General features: G+C 50.2%; 1 protein-coding gene across 1 annotated transcript; it reads left to right on the plus strand.

Moving 5' to 3' along the window:
• Positions 1 to 65: 65 nt before the first annotated feature.
• Positions 66 to 22,081, plus strand: LOC137304435 (shiftless antiviral inhibitor of ribosomal frameshifting protein homolog). Its single transcript, XM_067973028.1, has 9 exons — positions 66 to 193; positions 384 to 531; positions 4,987 to 5,036; positions 6,596 to 6,643; positions 9,680 to 9,718; positions 11,199 to 11,339; positions 12,644 to 12,747; positions 13,629 to 13,777; positions 15,775 to 22,081. Exons 1-9 carry the CDS (start codon positions 161 to 163, stop codon positions 16,047 to 16,049), a joined length of 987 nt encoding a protein of 328 aa, XP_067829129.1. The 5' UTR covers positions 66 to 160; the 3' UTR covers positions 16,050 to 22,081.
• Positions 22,082 to 25,764: the final 3,683 nt, after the last annotated feature.

Consider the following 25,764-nt stretch of genomic DNA (forward strand, 5'->3'; position numbering starts at 1 on the left):
CCTCCAAAGATAAAATGCAACGAAACTGAAAGTAAAAAAAATACATTCAGGAAATTGCGTTTTCTGGACAGAAAGAGGAAGAAAAAACGGTGCAGAATAACTCTGAGGCCGTTTTAGAGATTTTAAATTTCTTTTATTGTATTTGCTTTTTAATCCTAACATGGCCCAACGGGAGCTGCAAGAAAAAATCATGGTGATCAATTATTTAGATTACTTGGGGGAATTGAGATGAATTTCTGTAACGGGGTGGGGGGTGGGTCTGTCTGGGCTTGAACAGTTCCAGCGAGCACTGACCGTCTCTGTGCTAATTGTGCCCTTTTTTTTGTTATTCCTCTTTCCTTGTCTACTTCCCTCCCCGCCCTCTTCAAACATCGTTTTCACAGCTGGAGAAGAGCGTCAGGAGGTTGCGAGAGATGTTTCAGGGCAACTTGTCCTTGGAACTGGCGGTGCTGTTGATGAGAAGATACCACAACAATTACCAGCTGGTGACCAAACACATTGTCCTAATGATTACAGACCAGGAATCTGGTGGTAAGCGACTTCCCTCAGCCTCACCTGTATCAATATGCTGGTAAAAATTGTTACAAGGTTTACAAACTTTCTCCCATTTATAAATTTCCCATTTTAAAATTCTCATCCTCCTGTTCGAATCCCTCCGTAACATCTCCCCTCCTTATCTCTGTAACCTCCTCCTGCCCTATGACCCTCCGAGATCTCTGCGTTCCTCCAACTCCGGACCCTTAACCATCCCCCGCTTGCTTCGCCCCACCATTGGCGGCCGTACCTTCAGCTGTACGGGGCTCCAAGCTCTGGAATTCCCTCCCCCTAAAGGAGAGGGTTGATGAGGGTAGTGCGGTTGATGTTGTGTATATGGACTTTCAAAAGGCATTTGATAAAGTACCACATAATAGACTTGTTAGCAAAATTAAAGCCCATGGGATTAAAGGCACAGCGGCAGCGTGGATATAAAAATGGCTAAGGAACAGAAAGCAGAGAGTAGTGGTGAACATTTTTTTAGACTGGAGGGAAGTATTCAGTGGTGTTCCCCAGGGGTCAGTATTAGGACCACTGCTCTTTTTGATATATATTAATGACCTGGACTTAGGTATGGAGGGTATAATTTCAAAGTTTGCAGATAACACCAAACTCAGAAATGTAGAAAACAATGTGGAGGATAGTAACAGACTTCAGGAGGACACAGACTGGTGAAATGGGCAGACACATGGCAGATGAAATTTAATGCAGAGAAAGTGTGAAGTGATGCATTTTGGTAAGAAGAATGAGGAGATGCAATATAAACTAAATGGTACAATTTTAAAGGGGGCGCAGGAACAAAGAGACCTGGGGGTGCACATACACAAATCTTTGATGGTGGCAGAACAAGTTGAGAAGGCTGTTAAAAAAGCATATGGGATCCTTGGCTTTATTAATAGAGGCATAGAGTACAAAAGCAAGGAAGTTATGCTAAACTTTTATAAAACACTGGTTAGGCTTCAGCTGGTGTATTGTGTTCAATTCTGGGCACCCCACTTTATGAAGGATATGAAGACCTTGGAGAGGGTGCAGAGGAGATGTACAAGAATGGTACCAGGGATGAGGGACTTCAGTTACAAAGAGAGACCGGAGAAGCTGGGGTTATTCTCCTTAGAACAGAGAAGGTTAAGGGAAGATTTGATAGAGGTGTTCAAAATCATGAATGGTTTTGACAGAGTAAATAATGAGAAACTGTTTCCAGTGGCAGACAGGTGGGTAACCAGAGGACGCAGATTTATGGTAATCAGCAAAAGAGCCAGAGGTGACAAGAGGAAACATTTTTTTACGCAGCGAGTTGTTATGATCTGGAATGCGCTGCCTGAAAGGGCGGTGGAAGCAGATTCAATAGTAACTTTCAAAAGGGAATTGGATAAAAATTGACAGGGCTATGGGGAAAGTGGAGGGGAATGGGACTAATTGGATAGCTCTGTCAAATAGCCGGCACAGGCATGATGGGCTGAACGGCCTCCTGTGTTGTACCTATTATGATACTATAAATATCTCCGCCTCTCTCTGCTCCTTTAAGACCCTCCTTAAAACCTACCTCTTTGACCAAGCTTTTGGTCACCTGTCCTAACGTCTCCTTTCTCGGTGCCCACTCCCGATTGCTGTCCAGTGCCGTACGGTGGATGTTGGTGAAAACAGGATCAGGGTCAACAGTGACACTGCCCGCCCTTGGTGGAGTTCTTTGAGGAGGTGACGGATATGGTGGATGGTGAAATGCAGTGGATGTGATGTACTTCGACTGTCAGAAAAGCCTTGACAAGGTCCCACACAGCTTGGAGAAGATTAGGGGGTGTGGAATTAGGGGGAGGGTAGCAAATTGGATTAAAAACTGGTTCGAAAGAAAGAACTTGCATTAATATAGCCCTTTCATGACCTCAGGATATCACAAAGCGCTTTACAGCCAGTGAAGTACTTTTGAAGTGTAGTCACTGTTGTAATGTAGGAAACGCGGCAGTCAATTTGCGCACAGCAAGATCCCACAAACAGCAATGTGATAATGGCCAGATAATCTGTTTTAGTGGTGTTGGTTGAGAGATAAATTTTGGCCAGGAGAATTCCCCTGCTCGTCTTTGAAATAGTGCCATGGGATCTTTTATTTCCACCTGAGAGGGCAGATGGGGCCTCGGTTTAACATCTCATCCGAAAGAGGGCACCGCCGACAGTGCAGCACTCTCGCTGTACTGCACTGGAATGTCAGCCTGGATTTTGTGCTGAAGTTCCTGGAGTGGAACTCGAGCCCACGATCTTTTGACTCAGGTGAAGAATGCTACCCACCGAGCCACAGGGAAACAGGGAGTAGGAGGGAAGGGCAGTTTCTCAGAGTGGCTGGAAGTGGGTGGCAGTGGCTCACAGGGTTCTGTTCTGGGACGGCTTCTGTTCGCTGTTTACCTCAATGATTTGGATATAGGGCTAGAGGGAGTGGGGTCCAAATTTGCAGAGGTGGTACACTATTCCAATACTCTCCTGACCGGCCTCCCATCTTCTGCCCTCCGTAACCTTGAGCTCATCCAAAACTTTGCTGCCCGTATCCTAACTCACACCAAGTCCCGTTCACCCATTACCCCTGTGCTCGTTCACCCATCGCCCCTGTGCTCGCTGACCCTCAATGTCTCCTGGTCCGGCAACGCCTCGATTTTAAAATTCTCATCCTTTTTTTGAAATCCCTCCCTCTCTCTGTAACCTCCTCCAGCCCTACAACCCTCCGAGATCTCTGCGGTCCTCCAATTCTGGCCTCTTGCCCATCCCCGGGTTTAATCGCTCCACCATTGGCGTCCGTACCTTTAGCTGCCTGGTTCCTAAACCTCTCCGCCTCTCTCTCTACCTTTAAGACCCTCCTTAAAACCTACCTCTTTGACCAAGCTTTTGGTCACCTGTCCTAACATCTCCTTATGTGGCTCGGTGTCAAATTTTGTTTGATAATCGCTCCTGTGAAGCGTCTTGGGATGTTTTACGACGTTAAAGGCGCTATATAAATGCAAGTTCTACATTTTGGTTTGAAAAGAAAAAGTATTCATTCTACTTTGGACTGGGGGAAGGCTGGGTGATGTGAAGAAGCAGAAGGATTTGGGGGTTCAGGTTCACAAGACATTAAAAGCAGCACATCAAGTGGATCAGGCCTTTAAAAAAGCAAACGGAATTTGGGTTTTATGGCAAGAGGTACAGAATATAAAAGTCAAGATGGGGTGTGGAGTACTGTGTGCAGTTCTGGGCTCCAATGGGAAGTATGTGGAAGCAATAGAGAAGGTACAGCACAGGTTCACTGGGATGTGGCCCAGTATGAAGAAATACAAAGAAAGACTTTAAAAATTGAGGAAGTTTTCATTAGAACAGTGAAACTTACGGGGTGATTTGACAGAGGTGTTTAATATTATGAAGGGATGGGACACAGTAGATAGAAAGAGACTGGTCCTAGCGATCGAGCGAGGAGGTCTGGAACGAAGGGGCACAGAGAACCTTTTTACACAGAGGACTGGTGAGACCGCGGAGTGCTCTGCCGGAGTTAGTGGTTGAAGCAGAGAGCGTTGACGTTTAAGAGTAGGTTCGGTAAGGGGCGAAGGAAAGGGGGAATATGGGGATATGGGAACCAAGGCGGGGGCATGGGATTAGGATGACTGCTGACATGGAGAGTAAAGACCAACACAGACTGGATGGGCTGAATGGCCTGGTTCCCTGCTATCCAATAAAGTGCTGACACTCCGAAATTAAGCTTAGATGTGAAGAATGGACACTTGGGTGAGATTCTGGGATGGTAACCATGGCAAAGTGTCACTGATTTCAGGAGAGGAGAAAATAGAGGGACAAAACGAAGGCTTCCATCAATCCACAGCAATGGTGGAGGGAGGTGGGGGAGAGGGGGAGGGGGCGGGGGGGTGACAGGTGGGGGAGGGCGGTCTTGTTATTCTTACTGTTAGCATCTCTTGTCTGAAGGGAATGATATAAAAGAAAGAACTTGTATTTATTTGGTGCCTTTCATGACCTCAGGACGTCCCAAACAGCCAATTAAGTATTTTTTCAAAGTGTGGTCACTGTTGTAATGTAGGAAACACAGCAGCCAATTTAGGCACAGCAAGATCCCACAAACAGCAATGTCATAATGACCAGGTAATCTGTTTTTAGTGCTGTTGGTTGAGGGATAAATATCGACCAGGTCACCGTGGAGAACTCCCCGGCTCTTCTTCAAAATAGTGCCACGGGATGGTTTACGTTCATCTGAGAGGGCAGACAGGGCCTCGGTTTAACACCGTATCTGAAAGACAGTGCCTCCAACAGTGCAGCACTCCCTCCCTGCGGCACCGGGAGTATCAGCCTAGAAGTGACTGGAGTGGGGCTTGAAGGAGAGGATACTACCCACTGGGACACAGCTGGAGGAACACCCAGAGGGGAAAAGGAATTGGGAAATCTTTGAGGAATGGAGATTAAAGGAGGTCTTCATTTTATCTCTTTAAGATCTAGATGCTGACGACAGGAGAGAGATAGAGACGGACCCAGTCATGCAGGTAAATGGCGTTTTCTGTCAATCAAACTATCAGAATGCGTGAAGGTGAGTTCTTTACCTGGGGGACCATCTGAGGCAGGTGGTGAGTAGAGATGAGCCCAGTGCGTCCCAACCTCCTGCTGAAGAATTATGGCTTTGGAAAAGGCATTTTGGTTTCTCTATATTGGCACGCTTGCAGTTTGTCCGTGGTGATCACCTTCGCTGGGAATGGACAACCAGCCCTGGGCCAAAGGTGCCGTATCCCTCGTTACCAGGAGCTCCCCTGCTTGCTGCCCTTTAGAAAGTGCCTGACTTGTCCTGACTGCCTCTGTTTAACGGCGTGGCGGAGATCTGGAGCTCACTGTGTGGAGAACCCGTGGGCATGAACGAGTCTTGTGCCAGCGTGCCAACAAGGGAATGGTGGTTGACATAGCAGGAAGGGAATAGCCAAGTCGCCCTGGTGTGGTCTTCTTTCCAAGGCCCGGAAAACAGCAGTTGGCGTCACAAAAATCAGTAAACGCACCGGCCCATGTGTTACTGAGACACACAGACCAGACGTCTCCTCCCCTCTCCCTCCCCAGACTTCTATGTTGATCTATGTTAATAGCAGTTGGGTGTGCCAGATTTGGAGAGCCTTCATGCTCCCAGGTTTAGGGAGGGGGAAGAACCAGCCCGGGATCCAGCTCTTGATCACTGTGTGTGTACGTCAGGAGAGGGCTGGGTCGGGCACGGTTGTGACAACACCCTCCCCGTGGTAAAACGTCCTGCTGGAATGCACGGTCTTGGCTCCCTCGTGGAAAATGACCACTGAGGTGAAGTACCAGAGGGCTGATGGTGCCGGTGGATCCAACTCTTGGCCTTCAGAGGAAAAGGAGGAAAGGGGAAGAAATTGGGGGGGGGGTGGGGGGGTGCGGAAATGAAGAATAGAAAGCAGCTCCCAGTCGATCCGCACAAACTTGTATTTATTTTATCAGTTCCCTCGAGACTATTCCCTAGCATGGTGCCCGCTTTCCCTTTGCTACTGAGCAACACTTCAGAGGGAGCTTGACTGGGGCAAAGATCACGTCATATAGAAGATGTGGATTAACAGATAAGGGACACATGGTCCTTTACATAGAATAATATAGAATGTGCAGCACAGAAGCAGGCCATTCGGCCCAACTGGTCCATGCTGGTGTTTATGCTCCACACGAGCCTCCTCCCTCCCTACTTTGTCGAACCCTACCTGCAGATCCTTCTATTCCTTTCTCCCTCATGTACTTATCTAGCTTCCCCTTAAAGGCATCTAAGCTATTCTGCTCTACTACTCCATGTGGTAGCAAGTTCTACATTCCAGCATGAATGATAGCAGGAAGATCGAAGGCATTGTCAAGGATCTGCGCGGTTAGGAGGCTGTTGATGGCAAGGAGAGAGGTGGCGAGGCAAAGTGATCAGTCGGTGGAGGGTGTGGGTGAATAACGCGACAGGTTACCCTCCCGACTTCACGCGGCTGTGCCACCTGGCATTAATTACAACGGTCGGTGTTGTGTAGGCATCTGTCACTGGTTGAGGCTAAGCTCCTGATTCCGGTTCTTTCCACAGGGTGTTATTGAGATGCTCCGAGCTGAAGAAAAGAAAGCAAAGAATAAGGTGGGTTTCGAGTTTTTGGGAGCAGGAAATGGCCATTAGGTCCAAGCAAGGAAAAGGCCATTAGGTCCAAGCAAGGAAATGGTCATTAGGTCCAAGCAAGGAAAAGGCCATTAGATCCATGCAAAGAAATGGCCATTAGGTCCAAGCAAGGAAATGGTCATTAGGTCCAGTGGGACAACAGGCAAGTTTGCAACCAGCCTTTCAGACGTCTGAGGCAACTGCAATAGACTGTAAGTAGAGGCAGTGGAGAGCTAATTATCAGTGCTAATTATCGCCATTCTCTGGGTGAGCTCCAATACAAAGCAATCTAAGTAACCAGAAGTGAACCATTCCTTTTGAACCAGGCTCTTGCATATCAGGCAGGGCTGTGGGTTCTTTCCCAGAATGAAGTCACATGTGCCATTTTAAAATTGTTAAAATCTCGGTGTTGCCACACATTTCCTTTGAAAAATACAGAGTGTAGAGATTCTTATAATTTGAAACATGGTAGCTCTTCGGGTCTGTCGTAACCGGATTGGAAGAGTTACAGGACTTGGGCTGGGTTATGAAGGACCTTTTCCTTACTCCTGACATTGGATGTTCTTGTGTTGTGAAGGGGCCCAGTGACTGAGAGACACTGAACCTCTAATTAAGTACAGGCCCTGCTCGTGAGGACAGTTGCTCAGTGCCAGGTTATTGCTTACTCAGTCAACAGCAGTTGGATTGGAGAAAGAGCAGCTTACAAGGGGAGGGGGGGGGGATGCTGCGCCCACTGTTCCTGTGAACAGCCTATAAACGGAAGGTGCGCACAGAGCGACTTACCGCTGCTATCCATGGGATAGGCCGTAAACCCGAGCCCAATAAGTGCCTGCAGGACCTGAGAGAGAGAGAAGCGGCCGTCCTAGTGTGTCTCTTAACAGTTGACTCGAGAGCGGGATTGTCAGAGATAGGGTTTGCCAACCCTCCACGATTGTCCTGGAGTCTCCAGGAATTAAAGACTCTATCTCCAGGACACCGCTGACGGAGAAAAATCATCGGGGCGTTCAAAAAAATGGGGGGAAAAGTTAGATAAGGGCCGTTTTTGGGCGTAGGTAGCGTGATGTGTGATTACCCCGCGCCCAATGACCCCTGCGCAGGCAGGACGCGAGTTTCGGCCGGCCCCAGGACTCACCTGTAATCAGAGTTCCTGTCCAGGTCTTGCATGTGGAATCAATGCAATTCGCACTTTCCACCACCAGAGGGCGCTCCATCTCTTAAAGGGAGGATGTTTCTTAGAAATCTCTTAAAGGTATCCGGAACCTTTTATTTGCTGAAAATAACAGTCCACTGTCTGCACGGAGTCTGAACGGAGATCAGTCATCGCACATGTAAAACACAGATGCAGGTCCCATCCCTATGTTTATGAGTTATGTTAAAACATTGAATAAAGGTTGCGCACTACTAAATCCCACATCCTCCAATCTGCACGCCAGACCTCACCAATCTGCCGATCTGAGTTGGTACCAGGCCTGCGAGAGTGCGTGCACCAAGGTTCTCTGCTGATGCACTGGAGACCTTGGTGCAAGAGGTAGACAGAAGGAGGGACATCCTATATCCGCGGGGGGTGAGGGGGGGCAAGAGGCCCTCCAGACATATATCCAAAAAGCAGTGAGAGGCAGCGGGGGATGAAGTCAATGCCAGGCGCACAGCATCATGAACATGGATGCAGTGCAGGAAGAAGTTCATTGCTTTGACACAAGTGGTCAAGGTGAGTGAGGTCAACTGTCAAGTGGCGTCTCCCACTAACTGCACCATGCACTACACCCCATCCCCCACATACCAATAAACTCTTTCCATCAGTACTCAACTCTTCCAATCAGATGCTTCCTCTCACCCTTACACATTACCACTGTTGCAAGCTGCCCTCCCACAACTCACAGGCCACACATACTGGCAGCTATTCAACCATGACAGGAACATCACCCAGACACGTGTCCCGCTTTCTTGCAGGAGAAGGTGGTGCATATCAGGAAGCAGCCCCTCATTTAGCCCCTCAAGCCTGTTCCACCATTCAATGAGATCATGGTGGACCTGTGACTTAATTCCATATATCTGCCTTAGCCCCATATCCCTTAGTACCCTTGGTTCACAGAAATCTATAAATCTCTGATTTAACATTCACAAGTGAGCTAGGATCAACAGCCGTCTGCAGAAGAGCGTTCCAAACGTCTCCCACCCTTTGCGTGTAGAAGCATTTCCTAACTTCACTCCTGCACGTCCTGGCTCTCAATGTTAGGCCATGTCCCCGCGTCCTAGTATTCAAGTCTAGGAGACCTCCAAAAACGGTTACAAATGTCTCGGCAGCCAGAAGCAATAATCCAGCCACCTGTAAATCTTGCATGGTCCCTTTAAATAGCGCTGGTGGGGGGTCCTCCAGGCACTCTAGAGACACGTTCAGACGGTCGGGGTTAAGACTGTGCGTTGATTTGAGCGTTAAGTCCCAAAATGGCGTCTACCACTTTAAATCAGCGTTGCACACTGATGGAAGCCATTTTCTCCCTATTTTACATGATTCCAGCGTTCGTTATCTGTGCCTGCACTAACTCCTATACCAAGGTGCCATCTTGGATGTGGAAGAGTCTGCGTAGCACCGAAACAACGGGCACTGCACGGCCCAATTTGGCGCCCATCGTGTTTTTAAAAACATTTTCTTTGAACACTTTTGTTTATTAGTTATAAAAATATTAGAGATGGGGGGAAAAAGGCTGTTTGACTGAGAGTCAAGAATCATCCATTCGGGTAATGAAGAGTCTGTTCGAGTTCCGATTGGCCGTGGGAAGGAGGGGTGCCGTGAGGATGGACGTGTTGGGCGACCAATGGCGGGATTGTGGGGGCGGGACGCAAGAGGCAGCGGGTCAAACCTCCAGGAATACGTCCAACCAGAGTTGGCAACCCTTGGCAAAGGCCCAAGTGCAGGCGGCTGGTTTCTACACCAGGTGGCGCTGGCTGTAAAGCACCTGCCCATAGCACCTTTTACCGCTGGCTAATGACGGCTGATCAAATCTCCTCTTGTTTCAGAGTGCGAAAGCGACAATTAAGGACGATGCCGACATTAAGGTAAAGAGCTCAGCCGACACGATGGGGTGCTGGGTGTTACAGACGGCGTAGTGGCTGTTTATTGACCGCTGCCTTCACATAGGCGGGGTTCCAGTGATGAGTGTTGCCCAAGTCCACTGGCTGAGTTTGTGGGGTTTATTTGGTTAGTTCCCGGCTAAGCTGTTCAGTGAGTTCATGGTAGTGCGGCTATGGAATATCATCGGCATGTGTCTCTCCCATCTGACCAACTACCAGTTGAGACGCATTTTCTCATCGCACACACCCCTAGACTGGCAGGGAGCATCTCCGTATTCTTCCCATCTTGCTGGACTCCCAATGGTCACTCTCTAATTTGGAGATGTAGGAGTTCATTTCCTGCTCACAGTTCTTTCCCAGGAGGGTGGGTGAATCTTCACTGACCGCTGTTTTCAGCACGTAGATTTTTTAAAAATTCATTCCCGGGATGTGTGCATCGCTGGTAAGGCCGGCATTTATTGCCCATCCCTAGTTGGCCCCTTGAGAAGGTGGTGGTGGGCCTTCTTCTTGAACCGCTGCAGTCCATGTGGTGAAGGCGCTCCCACAGTGCCGTTAGGTAGTTCCAGGATTTTGACCCAGCGACGATGAAGGAACGGCCGATATATGTCCAAGTCGGGATGGTGTGCGACTCAGAGGGGAACTCGGAGGTGATGGTGTTCCTGTGCATCTCTGCCCTTGTCCTTCTAGGTGGTGGAGGTCTCGGTTCTGGGAGGTGCTGTCAAAGAAATGGGCTTGTGCACCTCAGGTTAGCGACTTTGTAAAATAGTGCGCTTGGAATTTTACGCAAGTGCGTTGACCAGTGCACTGAGAGCAGCGCTCAGTGGAATTTCGACCCTGTGGTGAGTTTTTCCCAACCCTGGATGTCTCTGAGCGGCCCTGAGCGAAGGCCGGGTGCTTTTCCCAGGGGGATGGAGGGAAAATTAGGGAGAGAGAGACTCGTCTCGCTCAGCGACCGTTCTCGCCTGCCCTCAGTGGCGTTGGCGGTATTGTAGGGCACTCACCTTACTTACTTGGGTCAGTATGTGGAGATCAAATAATAGAAATTAAAGAGTGATAGCCATGGGGGACGGGAGCGACCGCAGAGATGGGCGGAGGAAAAAATAAAGTGCGTGAAATCCCATTCAGCAGGCCCAAGTTTCAACCCCCAGTCTGGACCGCTGTTGGGGTTAGGCGACTTTCTGTGGTAATGGGCTCTTGACTGGGCACCTTGTCGGTGGAGCGAGGAAGGTAAATTGCCAGCGAGATTGCCAGACTAATCCCACTGCGAGAGAGTGCCCTCCTGCGAGAACTGACAGCGGTGGTGGGGTCATTCCACTGGCCAAGTCCATCAGGGGGACGGGCAAGAAGGCCTTGAGGTGAGGAGAATGGGGGAAGGGAAGGGGCGGGCGAGGAACTGGCTCACAGCCGCTGGGAAATGGGACTTTCTGAGATCTTTCTGTTTTACATCCCTCTCCATTACCCCAAGAAAATAGCGTTAGAGTTGACGGAGAAGAATTTGCAACTGTTTAACCTGGCCAATGCGAAGCTGATTCCATGGGAGGAGAAATTGTTTGCTTGCAAGCAGTGCGATAGCTACTGGTGGAGAAGGGTACCTGAGAGAAAACAGGTAGGAGGAACCTGATTGCCTTGCGTCTGTTTCGGAAAGTTCTGAGAGAAGGTTTCAGTGGATGGGCCTCCCTACTGAGTCCAGTCGGCAAATGAGTCACATGATACAAAAACTGACCCATGCAGACTGGGGAGGTCTCAGGTTTGACCTTTGACCTTCAACCTCAGCCAGGGTGGCAATAGAGGTCGCTACAAACTGGCCTTGGCATTCCCGGGTTGCGAGGGGGTGCGAAATCACCCAGCATTGCTGCTTCTGATCACCATCCTGCGGCCCGCGCTGGAGAGTTGGCCGAGGGGGAGAGATCTGGACAGTGATGTCCATCCCCGCAGCCTGCCCACGCTGCCTGGGTTCACACAATATAGACGATGACCGTGAGCCAGTGCCTCCGTCACTGGAGGGGAGAAACTCATGGAATAGTCAACAATGTAGATGTTTTACCTGAAGGCCATTTCTTCAGTTAACCCTGTCGGGGGAATTAGGGGAGGGCACCTGTAAATTGAAGAATTGGGACAGAGCACCAGTAAATGGGGGAATTGGGGATGGTTCCATTAAATGGGGGAAAATGGAGGGCAACACTAAAGGGGAAATGAGGGAGCGAACAAGTAAATGGGGAATATTGGGAGAGCACCAGTAAATTGGGGAATTGGGGACAGCACCAGTAAATGGGGGAATTGGGAGAGAGCACCGTTAAAGGGGGGAATTGGGGAGAGTTCCATTAAATGGGGGAAATTGGAGGGCAACACTAAAGGGGAAATGGGGGAGGGAACAAGTAAATGGAGGAATTAGGGGAGGGCATGAGTAAATAGGGGAAATTGGGAGAGAGCACCAGTAAAAGGGGGGAAGAGAGCACGTAAATGGGGGAATTGGGGGAGCGCATCAACAAATGGGGGAATTAAGGGAAGGGCATCAGTAAATGGAATAGGAGAGGGCACCCGTAAATGGAGGAATTGGAGAGGGCACATCAATGGGGGAATTAAGGGAGGGCACAGCAAATGTGGGAATTGGGGGAGGACACCAGTAAATGGGGGATTTAGCGGAGGGCACCAGTAAATGGGGGAATCAATGCAGCACCTGTGGTTGGACTTAAAGTGTGAGCCCCCACACCAAATCCATGCACTCAGATTGTCTGAGGTTCCCGGTGCCACCACTGGCCATATTGCCTGTAGCAGGGTGGGAAACGGGGTGGGAGCTTATGGACCAGAGATTCCCCTATTGCGGAATTGCGGGTCCATCTTGTGTGCTGCATGATATGTATTGTAGTTGCGAATTGAGTCTGATGACGTGGGATCTCTGTCTCTGAGCAGGTCTCGAGGTGTCGGAGGTGCAAGAAGAAATATGACCCAGTGCCAGCTGACAAAATGTGGGGCTACGCTGAATTCCACTGCCAGGAGTGTGGCAACAACTTTGGGTAATGTGGGTGGGAGCGTCAGTCGTCAGAATGATTCAGAAAATAATGTGAAGGGAGAGGTAATTCCATGGGTGACGTCCTTTGTAGCATCTGAGAGACACACATGGAGCTTGTGTACCATCGCTGACAGGTAGTGACCCGTAGAGTCCCTCCTGCACCACCACCAACCCATAGAGTCCCTCCTGTACCATCACCAACCTATAGAGACCCTCCTGTACCATCACCAACCTGTACAGCCCCTCCTTTACCATTACCAAACCATAGAGCCCCTCCTGCACCATCACCAACCTATAGAGACCCTCCTGTACCATCACCAACCTGTACAGCCCCTCCTGTACCATCACCAACCCATAGAGTCCCTCCTGTACCATCACCAACCCATAGAGTCCCTCCTGTACCATCACCAACCCATGGAGCCCCTCCTGTACCATTACCAAACCATAGAGTCCCTCCTGTACCATTACCAAACCATAGAGTCCCTCTTGTACCATTAACAAACCATAGAGTCCCTCCTGTACCATCACCAACCTATAGAGTCCCTCCTGTACCAGCACCAACCCATAGAGTCCCTCCTGTACCATCACCAACCCATGGAGCCCCTCCTGTACCATCACCGACCCGTAGAGTCCCTCCTGTACCATCACCAACCCATGGAGCCCCTCCTTTACCATCACCAACCCATGGAGCCCCTCCTTTACCATCACCAACCCGTAGAGTCCCTCCTTTACCATCACCAACCCATGGAGCCCCTCCTGTACCATCACCGACAGGCACTGACCCGTGGAGTGCCTCCTGTACTGACTGACCCACTGAAGCTCCGTCCCATTTCGATGTCTTTGGCGGATTGCAAAGTTTTCACTGCGCTTCCTTTTCTCGTTTAGGGGATTCGGACAGATGGGTTTGCCTGCTCCGTGCTATATCTGCTACAGCCGGGTGACTCCCACACGCATCCTCCCACCGAAGAAGGGGCTGGGTCCTCGCACTCCGAGACCTCACAGTTGCTACGCTGAGGACTGCTACAACCGCAAAGGTCAGCCCACCTGCCCGGCCTCGTGAGATGGTTTCTCCATTTTGTTCTTTTGCAGTGTTTCTCTCCCCAGCCGGACATGTTGACTCCTTGCTAGGTTATATTTCTGTTGGCTCCAAGGCCCCCCCCCCCCAAGTATCTCACCCTAGTAGGGCCTTGACGGCAAGTGTCAAAAGATCATTGAACTTGGGGGGGTGGTGGTGGGGATGGTGTGGTGAGGAGTCATCACACCACCCAATCCTGTTCTCATCCACAACCAGCAGGAAGCCACTGGATAGTCCCCAAGAGTGGGGACCACTGGCCGATTACCTCCAATCCCTATTGTAAGGGCACCGGGTCCAGTTGTTGCACCCCTACAGCCTAGTGGGCTGAGATTGATTAACGCAGCACCGACCGTGGGGAGTCAACCTGTCGCTGAGCCAACCGGAGAGGCTCGATGGTTTTGACCCCCCCCCCCCTCATCGCCCAGTTGCCAGGGTCCACGTCACCGACGAGTGCAGGGTGGCAGCGATTTAACCCGAGACGTCTGTTTGCTGCGGCATGGTTTGGCAGCTCACCTCTGCCTGGGGCCTACCCGCGAGAAATGAAATGCTGGAAAGGCGCAGCAATTGCGATGACGGGAATCTCCGGAAACATCGTCCCCTCCACCTCCCGAATTCCACGGGCCGCGGTCCTGGGACTCTTCCAGAGTTTGTTGGTTCACTCGAGGCCGGTGAGCACCAGCGATACATCGTGGGTGCCCGCCTTGCCCAGATAGACTGGCGCCACTTGCCGGTTCCAGTGGGGGGGGGGGGTAACAGGCGTTTCCACCCCCTGCCCCACCCCCATATGCCCCCGTTGTAAGGGGGAGCCCCTCCCGCAGTTAAATAAATCAAGAAAAATGACCCTGTATTCTTATGACGTCATGAGGCCCACTCCAAGAGGCTGGTACACCTCTTCTTGCTCGGCCTACTGGCCTCCAAGGTTATGCCGGGTCCCTGTGAGTTACGGAGGACGCTGGAATTCCCAGAATAGGGAGTACTCCCCCTCAGCCCCTCCCCCTCTGACACAGCTCCCCTCGGAAGAGTTTCTGCCCCCAGCAAGGCTCTGCGTGCATTGGCAGCACAGGCCGTGACCCCACGTGTTCGTGATTCCCGGCCTGTTTTCAGGCCCAAGAGTCAGCAGTGGCTCGGTGGGCATCACTCTCGCCTCTGTGTCAGAAGGTCGTGGGTTTGAGTCCCCACTCCAGAGACTTGAGCACAGAATCCAGGCTGACACTCCCAGTGCAGTACCGAGGGAGTGCTGCACTGTCGGAGGTGCCGTCTTTCGGATGAGACGTTAAACCGAGGCCCCGTCTGCCCTCTCAGGTGGACGTAAAAGATCCCACGGCCACTATTCGAACAGCAGGGGAGTTCACCCCAGAATCCTGCACAATATTCATCCCTCAACTAACACCTCCTGTTGACTTGTGTCTCAGACGGGTACATCAGCTGTACCAGCAGGAGATATCTCCTCTGGGAGAGTACGTTCTTCCCATCGGTCTTTTGCTCCATCACCAAAGACAGAGGAGCAGTGTCCTCCTGTCTTGGCTCCATGGGTCCAAGTCCATTGCTCTGCGCTGAAAGGAAGTCTCAGTCCCAGAGCTGAAGGACAGAGCACTAATCCTCGTGTGCTACATCAGAGAGAGGGAGAGATCTTCATCCCTTCTGAGCTACCTTAGAATTCAGGTTCTGGTAACCATTGGCTGTCTAGGCCCTAAGCTCTGGAATTCCCTCTCTACCTCTCCTCTTTTAAGATGCTCGTTAAAACCTACCAAGCTTTTGGTCACCTGTCCTAATATCTCCTCATGTGGCTCGGTGTCAAATTCTGCTTGATAATCGCTCCTGCGAAGCCCCTCGGGACGTTTTTACTACGTTAAAGGCGCTATACAAATGCAAGTTGTTGTTAGGGCAGCATTGTAACCTGGTTCCATCTGTTCACGTGATACTCAAAGGACGAATTGCCTTCTCCCCCCCCCTCAGAGCCCCACATCGTTGGGACCCACTGTGTTCACCCACGCAGCCGGCAGCGTAAAGGGCTTCAGAAAGTTCTCTACCCGAGCCCAGAGCACTGCAGCACTGGGTCCACCGTCGCAACCTGCCTGAGTCAGGGCAGCCTGATGGAGTGTCACGTGGATGACATCATTGCTGAGGACATCATGGAGGAGGAGGAGGAGGACGAGGACACAACCGAGGAAGACGAGGAATCGACGGAGAAGTCGGACGAGGGGAACAATGAAGATGATAACGGCGACTAAACGATTGGAGAAACAAGAGTGCTAACACGGTGAATGTGTATGAAAATTGGCCAGGGCTGTGCACTATCCATCACAATGGTGCACTGTTACCCTCTCCACCCTCAGGACTCCCTGTGGTGTTGGGGAGGGTGGTGGTTTGTGCAATTTTAGAATTTTAAAAATGCTCATTTCTGAAGTTCTCATTGGACTTCCACTGACGAAAACAAAGAAAAGAATGAAATTAATTTGCAAACCAACATTTGCTTTAATTCTGTACAGCTTTAAATGTAAGAAAATAAGTTTGGGTTTTATTTCCAGGTCATTGGAAATTGCCTTGAGCTGACCGACCAGGGGGTGCGTCACACTGTGCCAGGCCCCCTGTGTGATTTCTACCTGTATGTGCGGGGCCACTCATTCCTCAGACAGCTGCCCTGAAAGGAGCAGGTAACTGGAATGCCAGGCTGTGAATCTGTGATCCGCGTGAAATTATTTTATCTGAGCAAGACTTCCTTTCTCTTTTAAGTGACTGATTAAGGCAGTGGGTTCTCATTAGAGCAGCTCAGGGGGGCTGTGTGCGGCCCCCCCCCCCCCTTCCCCCACTGCCGCTAGGCCCCTCGAGAGAATTGCTCCTCCGTGCGCTGAGCCGAATTCTCCGGGGTTTTCTTTAGCTTTTTGCTTCGAAACGGCAAGTGAGAAGGGGTCGCTGTTCGAAAAGAACTGTCGAGTTTTACCGCACTGGAGGAAATTTTTCTTCCTCGGATATTTACCCATTTTCTTTTAAAAGCTAATGTAGATTCTGCTCCCACCACTGTTTCTGTTGGAACCTTCCGCGGTTCCCTCACAAGCCTGCGAGTGTATAAACCATTCCCTCCTGGTTCTTTTGATGATCCTGAAAGCTCTGCTGCCCATTATCCTAACTCGCGCCAAGTCCCGCGCACCCTTCACCCCTGCGCTCGCTGGCTTACATTGACTCCCAGTCCAGCAACGCCTCGATTTTAAAATTCTTATCTCCGTATTCAAATCCCTCCATGGCCTCGCCCCCTCCCTATCTCTGTGACCTCCTCCAGCCCTACAACCCTCCGAGATCTCTGCGCTCCCCCAATTCTGGCCTCCTGCGCATCCCCCCCCCCCGATTTCCTTCGTTCTGCCATTGGCGGCCGTGCCTTCAGCAGAAGCCCTAAGCTCTGGAATTCCCTCCCTAAACCTCTCTGCCTCTCTCTCTCTCTCTCTCTCTCTTCCTTTAAGATGCTTAAAACCTACCTCTTTGACCAAGCTTTTGGTCACCTGTCCTAATATCTCGTTCTTCAGCTCGGTATCGGTTTTGTCTGATAACGCTCCCTGTGAAGCACCTTCAGATGTTTTACTATCTTAAAGGCGCTATGTAAATGCAAGTTGTTGTTGTTGTTGAGTTGATTCCCTCTAGTTACCGACTCACCGACCACGGAAATAACTTTTCCCAATTTATCTCATCAAAACCCCTTACAATTCTGAATCGCTCTCTATCAGTGGACAACACTAAAAGCATCTGTTTGACATTCTTAGAAAACATAGAAAATAGGAGCAGGAGTCGGCCATTCGGCCCTTCGAGCCTGCTTCGCCATTCGGTATGATCATGGCTGATCCTCTATCTCAATACCATATTCCCGCTCTCTCCCCCCACCCCATGCCCCTTGATGCCTTTTGTTCCTCTATCTGCCATTTTAATACAGATATTTAATTGGCTCATTTTGAATTGGTTAACGCCTACGGTCGCCAACTCTGGTTGGACGTATTCCTGGAGATTTCATCACATGACCTCCCGCCTCCGACTGCCCCACCCCCGCACTCCCGCCATTGGCCGCCCGACGCGTCCATCCTCAGGTCGCCCCACCTTCCCACGGCCAATTGGAAAGCAACAGACTCTTTGTTGCGCGATTGGACGATTCTTGACCATTAGTCAAACGGCTATTTTCCCATCTCCAATATTTTTATAACTAATAAATGAAGATGCTCAAAGAAAATGAGAGAAACGCACTTTTTTTTTAATGCCCCCTATGATTTTTGCTCGCAGCAGTGTCTGGGAGATTAATCTTCAATTCCTGGAGACTCCAGGGCAATCCTGGAGGGTTGGCAACAGTACTAATGCCTCCATTAAGTCAAGATGTGGAGATGCCGGTGATGGACTGGGGTTGACCATTGTAAACAATTTTACAACACCAAGTTATAGTCCAGCAATTTTATTTTAAATTCACAAGCTTTCGGAGGCTTCCTCCTTCCTCAGGTGAACGTTGTTGGAAAAAAAAAAGTCAGCAGACAGAGGAACACCAGTCATATGCGTTAAGTGTCGTGCGCTGGTATTACAAACAGTCTTTTCTAGGCTGTCGTTTTTTTCTGTTTTCCTGCTGCAAAGTGCCTGAGCTTCAATTCCAATTGCCTCGTGGCGGCCTGCTTGAAATCAGAAGCTCCCCGTGTGGTGAATCTCGGCCACAGACCCACGTCCCCTCACCACGGGTTACAAAGTTTATGAGGCCGGGCTTTGAGGAAGACGTAGGTTTCGGATCCTGGTGAACAGGAACTGCGGCTGATTTATTTTTCCTGTCAGCTGTGGCTTAGTGGGTAACACTCTCGCCCGTGAGTCAGAAGGTCAATGGGTTCAAGTCCCATTCCAGAGACTTGAGCACAAAACCCAGGCTGACTCTCCAGTGCAGTAAATGTGGGAGTGCTTCACTGTCAGAGATGCCGGTTTGCAGATGAGGCCCCTTCTGCCCTCTCAGGTAGGCATAAAAGGTCCCATAGCACTATTCGAAGAAGAGCAGGCAGTGTCCCAGCCAATATTTATCCCACACGACTGAAAGAAAACAGATTATCTGGTCATTATCACATTGCTGTTTGTGGGATCTTGCTGTGCGCAAATTGGCTGCCGCGTTTCCTACGCGTGACTGAACTTCAAAAAGTACTTTATTGGCTGTAAAGCACTTTGGGACGTCCCGAGGTCGTGAAAGGCGCTATATAAATGCAAGTCTTTTTTCTTTTTAGTGGTAATGTCCCCGAGCCACCAACCCAACTGAGTGCAGTTAACTTAGCATCAAACCAGAGATTGAATCTGGGATCTTGCTGGTCTATACACCACTGTACATTTCCTCAGAAAACAGTTTATTGCTGCCTAACATCACACAAAGTATATTTTTGTAGTATTTGATATGTGATAAAGTCGGACATGATGCTGTCAACACACCATCAGATCTATTGTCACTGAAACAAATGAAAAATTCTTTATCCTTCACAAAGTAGGTAGAACCATAGAAGATTACTGTGCGGAAGGAAGCCATTCGGCCCATCATGGCTGTTCCAGCTCTTTGCTAGAACGATTCCCAGTGCCCCGTTCGCTCCCCATAGCCCTGTATCTTACTCTGCTTCAGATATTTATCGTTTTGCCCTTAAACGATGCAATGGTCTCTGCTTCAACCACTCCCTGTGGCAAAATAAATTTCTCCTCATCTGTCTTCTCATTGTTAGCGACAGTTTTAAATTAATGACCCCTCATCACTGACTTTCCAACCAGGGGAAATAGTCTTTCCCTGTTCATCCTATCAAAAACCTCCATTAAGTCTTTTATTGGCCTTCTCCGCTCCAATGGAAATAATTCCGCATCTTGCCGACAAGCTGTAGTTTCCCAGAATTTATGCTGTTTATTTTCTATGAACATAAGAAATAGGAGCAGGAGTAGGCCATACGGCCCCTCGAGGCTGCTCCGCCATTCAATCAGATCATGGCTCATCTTCGACCTCAACTCCACTTTCCTGCCCGATCCCCATATCCCTTGATTCCCTTAGAGTCCAAAAATCCATCCACCTCAGCCTTGAATATATTCAATGACTCAGCATCCACAGTCCTCTGGAGTAGAGAATTCCAAAGATTCACAACCCTCTGCATGAGGAAATTCCTCCTCATCTCAGTCTTGAATGGCCGACCCCTTATCCTGCGATTATGCCTTCTAGTTCTAGACTCTCCAGCCAGGGGAAACAATCTCTCAGCATCCACCCTGTCAAGCCCCCTCATAATCTTATATGTTTCAATGAGATCGCCTCTCATTCTTCTAAACTCCAGAGAGTATAGGCCCATTCTAATCAACCTCTCCTCATAGGACAACCCTCTCATCCCAGGAATTAATCTAGTGAACCTTCACTGTACCACCTCCAAGATAAGGAGACCAAAACTGTACGCAGTACTCCAGGTGAGGTCTCACTAAAGCCCTGTACAATTGTAGTAAGATTTCCTTACTCTTGTACTTTAACCCCTTGCAATAAAGGCCAACATGCCATTTGCTTTCCTATGGTTTTAATGTCCTTTCTATAATGGGGTGCCCAGAACTGCATACGGCACTCATAAACTCAAAATGCTGTTGGACTTATATTTTTAATGGTGTTATCTCGCTGCATTTGAACTTTCAGGGAATTATATATTTGAACCCTCAGCCTCTCCTCATAATATAGTTTCTCACCCCTGGTATCACCCAGTACCAGTTTGAGAATGACATAGAATGTACAGCACAGAAACAGGCCATTCAGCCCAACTGTTCCGTGATGGTGTTTATGCTCCTGACGAGCCTCCTCCCACCCCTCTTCATCTAACCCTATCGACATTTCCTTCTATTCTTTTCTACTTTGTGTTTATCTAGCTTCCCCTTAAAAGCATCTATGCTATTCGCCTCAACTGCTCCTTGTGGTAGCGAGTTCCCTATTCTAACCACTCTCTGGGTAAAGAAGTTTCTTTTGAATTCCCTATTGGATTTATTAGTGACTATCTTATATTTATGACCCCTAGTTTTGATCTCCCCCACAAGTGGAAACATCTTCTCTACGTCTACCCTATCAAACCCTTTCGTAATCGTAAAGACCTCTATCTGTTAGGTTGTTGTTAAGGTTCAGCTTCATTCTGTTGGTTCTGATGTTATCTAAACCCTTCAATTGAATCGCTCCCTGTTATTTATTACAGTGTCTCGTTATCGCTTTAATTAAGGAAAGGCACTTGTCCAGTCTCTGGTAACCTGTAGATAGTGCTGACAATAGCACTGCCTGGTGTCTGCAATCTCACACTGCAGCTGCAATGTGCTTTACCTCCAGTTTTTCTTGGCCAAGCTGAAGTGTTGCTCTCAGGGATTGTTTGACCTTTCACCCCTTCCTCCTCCCCACCCTGAAAATATGCTCTCTCTCAGGTGTAACGATCCCACACTGCAGCGGGAGGCTTTACTCAGGCTTTACTCAGAGAGGTTGTCCATTCTTTACAACAAGCTTGTGCAGCAGCAGATGTACGGGTGAGTTTTTAAAGGATTGAAGTGATGTTGCATGCAAAGGGGAAAAGGAAAATATTTTATAACAAGGTGCAGCGTAAATTAAAACCAGTGAAAATGAAAAACAGGGTAATTGGAAGGGATGGAATTGATTCTCCTGTTCTACACGGAATCCGTCCCGTTAGACGTGTTTGCCACATTTCTTCCTGCTGTTCGCCAACACTTGGTTCGCATGCTTTGCGTCAAGAGACTTCATTGTCTCCCTCAAGTTGCCGATAGTCTTGGGACCTACGGTACCCTCCAGCACGACAGCACCTTTCAGGAGAGGAGGGAGAAAATTGGGGCGGGAAGGTAAATTCTAGTTTTTGCAACTCTGTGTTGTGTGTCACGTACTCAGTGGAATTAGGGCTTGCAATGGAGTCCTGCACTGCTGGATGGGTATTTGATCCCGTCACATTAACAAGGGGGGCACTAGTTGTGATATTGTTTTTTGGAGGGGGTTTTCTGTACTGGACAGACCTTGCTGTAATCTGTGCTTCCTACCTGTGAAATTATGTCATGTGATTCTATGCTTCTGTCCGACACTTTGAGAAGGACAAAAAGTGTTAAAGTGAAGGATTTAACGGAGGAATCGTATAAAAACTGGAGAGTCTTTGACTCGTAAAGAAAAAATATTAATTGGATTGAGTCTGTGGTCTGTGGTAAAGTGTTGAATTATTTTACTCATTTGCCCGAAAGGGGAAGATTATGTATTTTTTTAACATTAAAAAAAACTGTCCTTGAATCTCTCTGACTGTCGTCTGCTCTCCTTTCTCATCTGAAGATGATGAGTTTGGCTCTGGGCTGATCTGGGTGTAAAGTCTGTTTGTAGAAGAAATGTCTGCGGGTGAGAGTCTGCGGGTGAGTGAATGTCTGCGGGTGAGAGTCTGCGGGTGAGTGAATGTCTGCGGGTGAGTGTCTGCGGGTGAGCGTCTGCTGGTGAGTTGAGCATCTGCTGGTGAGTGTCTGTGGTTGACCGTCTGCCGGTGAGTGAGGTCTGCCGCTGTGTGTCTGCTGGTGAGTGTCTGCGGATGAGCGTCTGCCGGTGAGTGCCTGTTGGTGACGGAGTGTCTGCCGGTCAGTGAGCATCTGCTGGTGAGTAAGTGTCTGCGGGTCAGTGAGTGTCTGCGGGTCAGTGAGTGCGGGTGAGCATCTGCTGGTGAGCGAGTGTCTGCTGGTGAGCGAGCGTCTGCAGGTGAGCGTCTGCTGGTGAGCGAGTGTCTGCTGGTGAGCGAGCGTCTGCAGGTGAGCGTCTGCTGGTGAGCGAGTGTCTGCTGGTGAGCGAGTGTCTGCGGGTGAGTGCCTGCTGGTGAGTGAGCGTCTGCGGGTGAGTGCCTGCTGGTGAGTGAGCGTCTGCGGGTGAGTGTCTGCGGGTGAGTGCCTGCTGGTGAGTGAGCGTCTGCGGGTGAGTGTCTGCGGGTGAGTGCCTGCTGGTGAGTGAGCGTCTGCGGGTGAGTGTCTGCGGGTGAGTGCCTGCTGGTGAGTGAGCGTCTGCGGGTGAGTGTCTGCGGGTGAGTGCCTGCTGGTGAGTGAGCGTCTGCGGGTGAGTGTCTGCGGGTGAGTGCCTGCTGGTGAGTGAGCGTCTGCGGGTGAGTGCCTGCTGGTGAGCGGGCGTCTGCTGGCTGCACGGCCGTTAGAATCGGACAGGAGGAGGCCACTGGCAGGAACCCAGGAGTACATTCCCCGGCACAAGGTGAGTGCTCTGGAGGGGAATCCCGGAGTGGGGAGGAAGCCCGGGGCATGGGACGCTGAAGATTTCCTTGTGGGGCCCGGACGAGCATTCCTGCTCCTCCCGATCCACAAGGAATATAAAAAAAATGTTTTTAAACATCTCTTTGGGCTCAAGTGGCCCTGGCTGCTGTTGCCGGAAGGTTTGGCCTGTTGGGGAAATCATTGCTCCCCCCGTTCAGGCCTCAGGTTAAAATGGCAATCAGGGCCCCGACGACATCATCAGCAACAACAACTTGCATTTCTAATGACCGGATAATCTGTTTTAGTGAATGTTGGTTGAGGGATAAATATTGGCCAGGACACCGGGGAGAACTCCCCTGCTCTCCTTCGAAATCGTGTCATGGGATCATTAACGTCCACCTGAGAGGGCAGACGGGGCCTCAGTTTAACATCTCATCTGAAAGACAGCTCCTCCCACAGTGCAGAAAGTGGGGAAATCGCCTATTTGAGGTTTGGGTTTACCAGATTGGAGCAGCACCTCTGGGAGTTCCACAGTGGGAGTGAGGGAGCTGGAGGAGGAGGGTGAGGGGGGGGGAGTGGGAGGGGGGTTGTGTGGAAGGGCCTCACTGTGCCCAGTCCATGCCTCAGCCCCTCGCCTAGTCTCAGCCGTTACTGTGACACAGCGGGCCCGATATTAGGAGGGAGGCGGGTTGCCAGCAGGGGGGGTCGACTGGGCGTGTGGGTAACCCGCCCAGTGATATCGGTGGGTTCCCCACGCGATCGTAAGTAAATTGAAGCCACTTACCTTGGTTCCCGGGTTTCGCGCTGGAAAGCTGCGCAGCGGACGGACTGCGCACCCGCATCACAGGCTGTCAGCTGGAGGAGCCCTATTTAAAGGGGCAGTCCTTCGCTGACTGATGCTGCAGAAAGGAGCCAAAATTACAGCATGGAGCAGCCCAGGGGGGAGACCGCTCCCAGGTTTAATGATGCCTCACTCCAGGTCCTACTGGATGTGGTGAGGAGGAGGGGGAGGACAGAGATCTTCTCCCCGGCGGACGGGAGGAAGCGGCCTGCCTCTGCCACCATGAAGGCCTGGTTCGAGGTGGCAGAGGAGGTCACCAGCACCACCAACATATCACGCACCTGCCTACTGTGCAGGAGGCGCTCCAATGACCTAAGTAGGTCAGCCGAAGTGAGTACACTTACTCATTCCCCTACACTCCGTCTGCCACATCACCGCCCCCACCCCACATCTCCTTCTGCACTGCCAACACTACTCTATCACATCACTCCTCACACCCACTCAAAGCTCATCCTCATCTTACCTGCACTTACTCACCTCGCCAGTACTCATCCCACCACTCAACCCAATCTTCATACAATGTCATGGCTCTATCTCATACTCACCCTCTGATGCATCTCTTTCACGGTCAGCCTTACCGCACCTGCCACTACCTGTGCTGCAGCCACAGGGCATGCATCACGTATGTGTAGTAGGAAGTGTAAGGCAAACATGTCGTGAGCATGAAGGGAATGCACAAGGGTGTTTGAGGGTTTGTCATGGTTTTTACTTATATTTGATTTCTGATCAACTCACATTACATATTATATTGTCACCACTACTGCCAGGTCTTGGCCATTCATGACTGGCTTGTGCAATAATGCCCTTTCATGAGGTTCTCCATGAACACTCTTGATGCCACCCATTGGGTCACCCTACAGTGGGTGTATGTGTAGTTGCACGACTACTTTGTGCAGGTGCCTGTTACACAGCACTGTGTTGTGTAGCTCCACGTGGCGGAGGTGGACGGCGTGCCTGGCGAGGCTGGTGATGTTGCTCGTCCTCCAATGGAGTGATGAATGCAGCAATGGACCCCCCCCCCCCCACATCCTGACGGTGTGAGTGTGAGGGGGTCCACAATATAGGTAAATGTGTTTGGACAGCAGAGTTTAGGGTCTGATTTAATAATTTGGAGTGTGGAGACAACGGTGTGGCAGGCAAAACTTTGTCTGAGGTGACAGAGTGCCCTGCTGCAACGAATGAGGGTTTACCCCGCACCTGTTAAATGGACCTTTGCAGCTGCCACTGGCTGCTGACTGCAACACGTCTGGGAGTGTGTCCCCCAGCATGGGAAACACGGTCTGGGTAGTCCAAAATCCGAATCCTCCGAAAATCTCCAACTAATGAGGTCTGTAAACGAACTCAAGTACCCAGATAATGATCTGAAGTGGGATCCCGCCGGCTTTGATTGCCGATGGGAGTCCCACGTGCGGGGGCTGCGCGCGCACCGATTCGCGTCATTGGGGAACCCGGAAGTGGGCGGATTGGAGCCGGGCCCCAGACCCGCTGCGGGAATCCCCAATTTTAGGAGCCCCCCCCTGCCACGAACGCACCCGCTCGGCCATCCGCTAATTGACCCCAGCGAGACTCACTGCACGGCTCAGCGACAGACCCAGTGAAGGAGCTGATTCATTTGCATCACAGGAATTCCTGACGGCCAAATGCAAATAGGAGCAGCTCTTTACCGTAAATCATCGGTTGGACAGCGACTCTTTGGGAAGATTGTTTACAATTCCAAGTGTAGGAAAACCCCCATGAAATTACCCCACCAGACCGTGTGAGGGAGCTGTACTAACACACGGTTACTGTACCAGACTGTACGAGGCCTTGTCTATCCTCTCAGGTGATCCATTGGCGCTATTCGAAGACGAGCAGGGGAGTTCTCCCCGGTGACCTGAAACAACATCCCTAAAACA

Source organism: Heptranchias perlo, chromosome 37, assembly GCF_035084215.1.
Source record: "Heptranchias perlo isolate sHepPer1 chromosome 37, sHepPer1.hap1, whole genome shotgun sequence".
NCBI classification, from domain to species: domain Eukaryota; kingdom Metazoa; phylum Chordata; class Chondrichthyes; order Hexanchiformes; family Hexanchidae; genus Heptranchias; species Heptranchias perlo.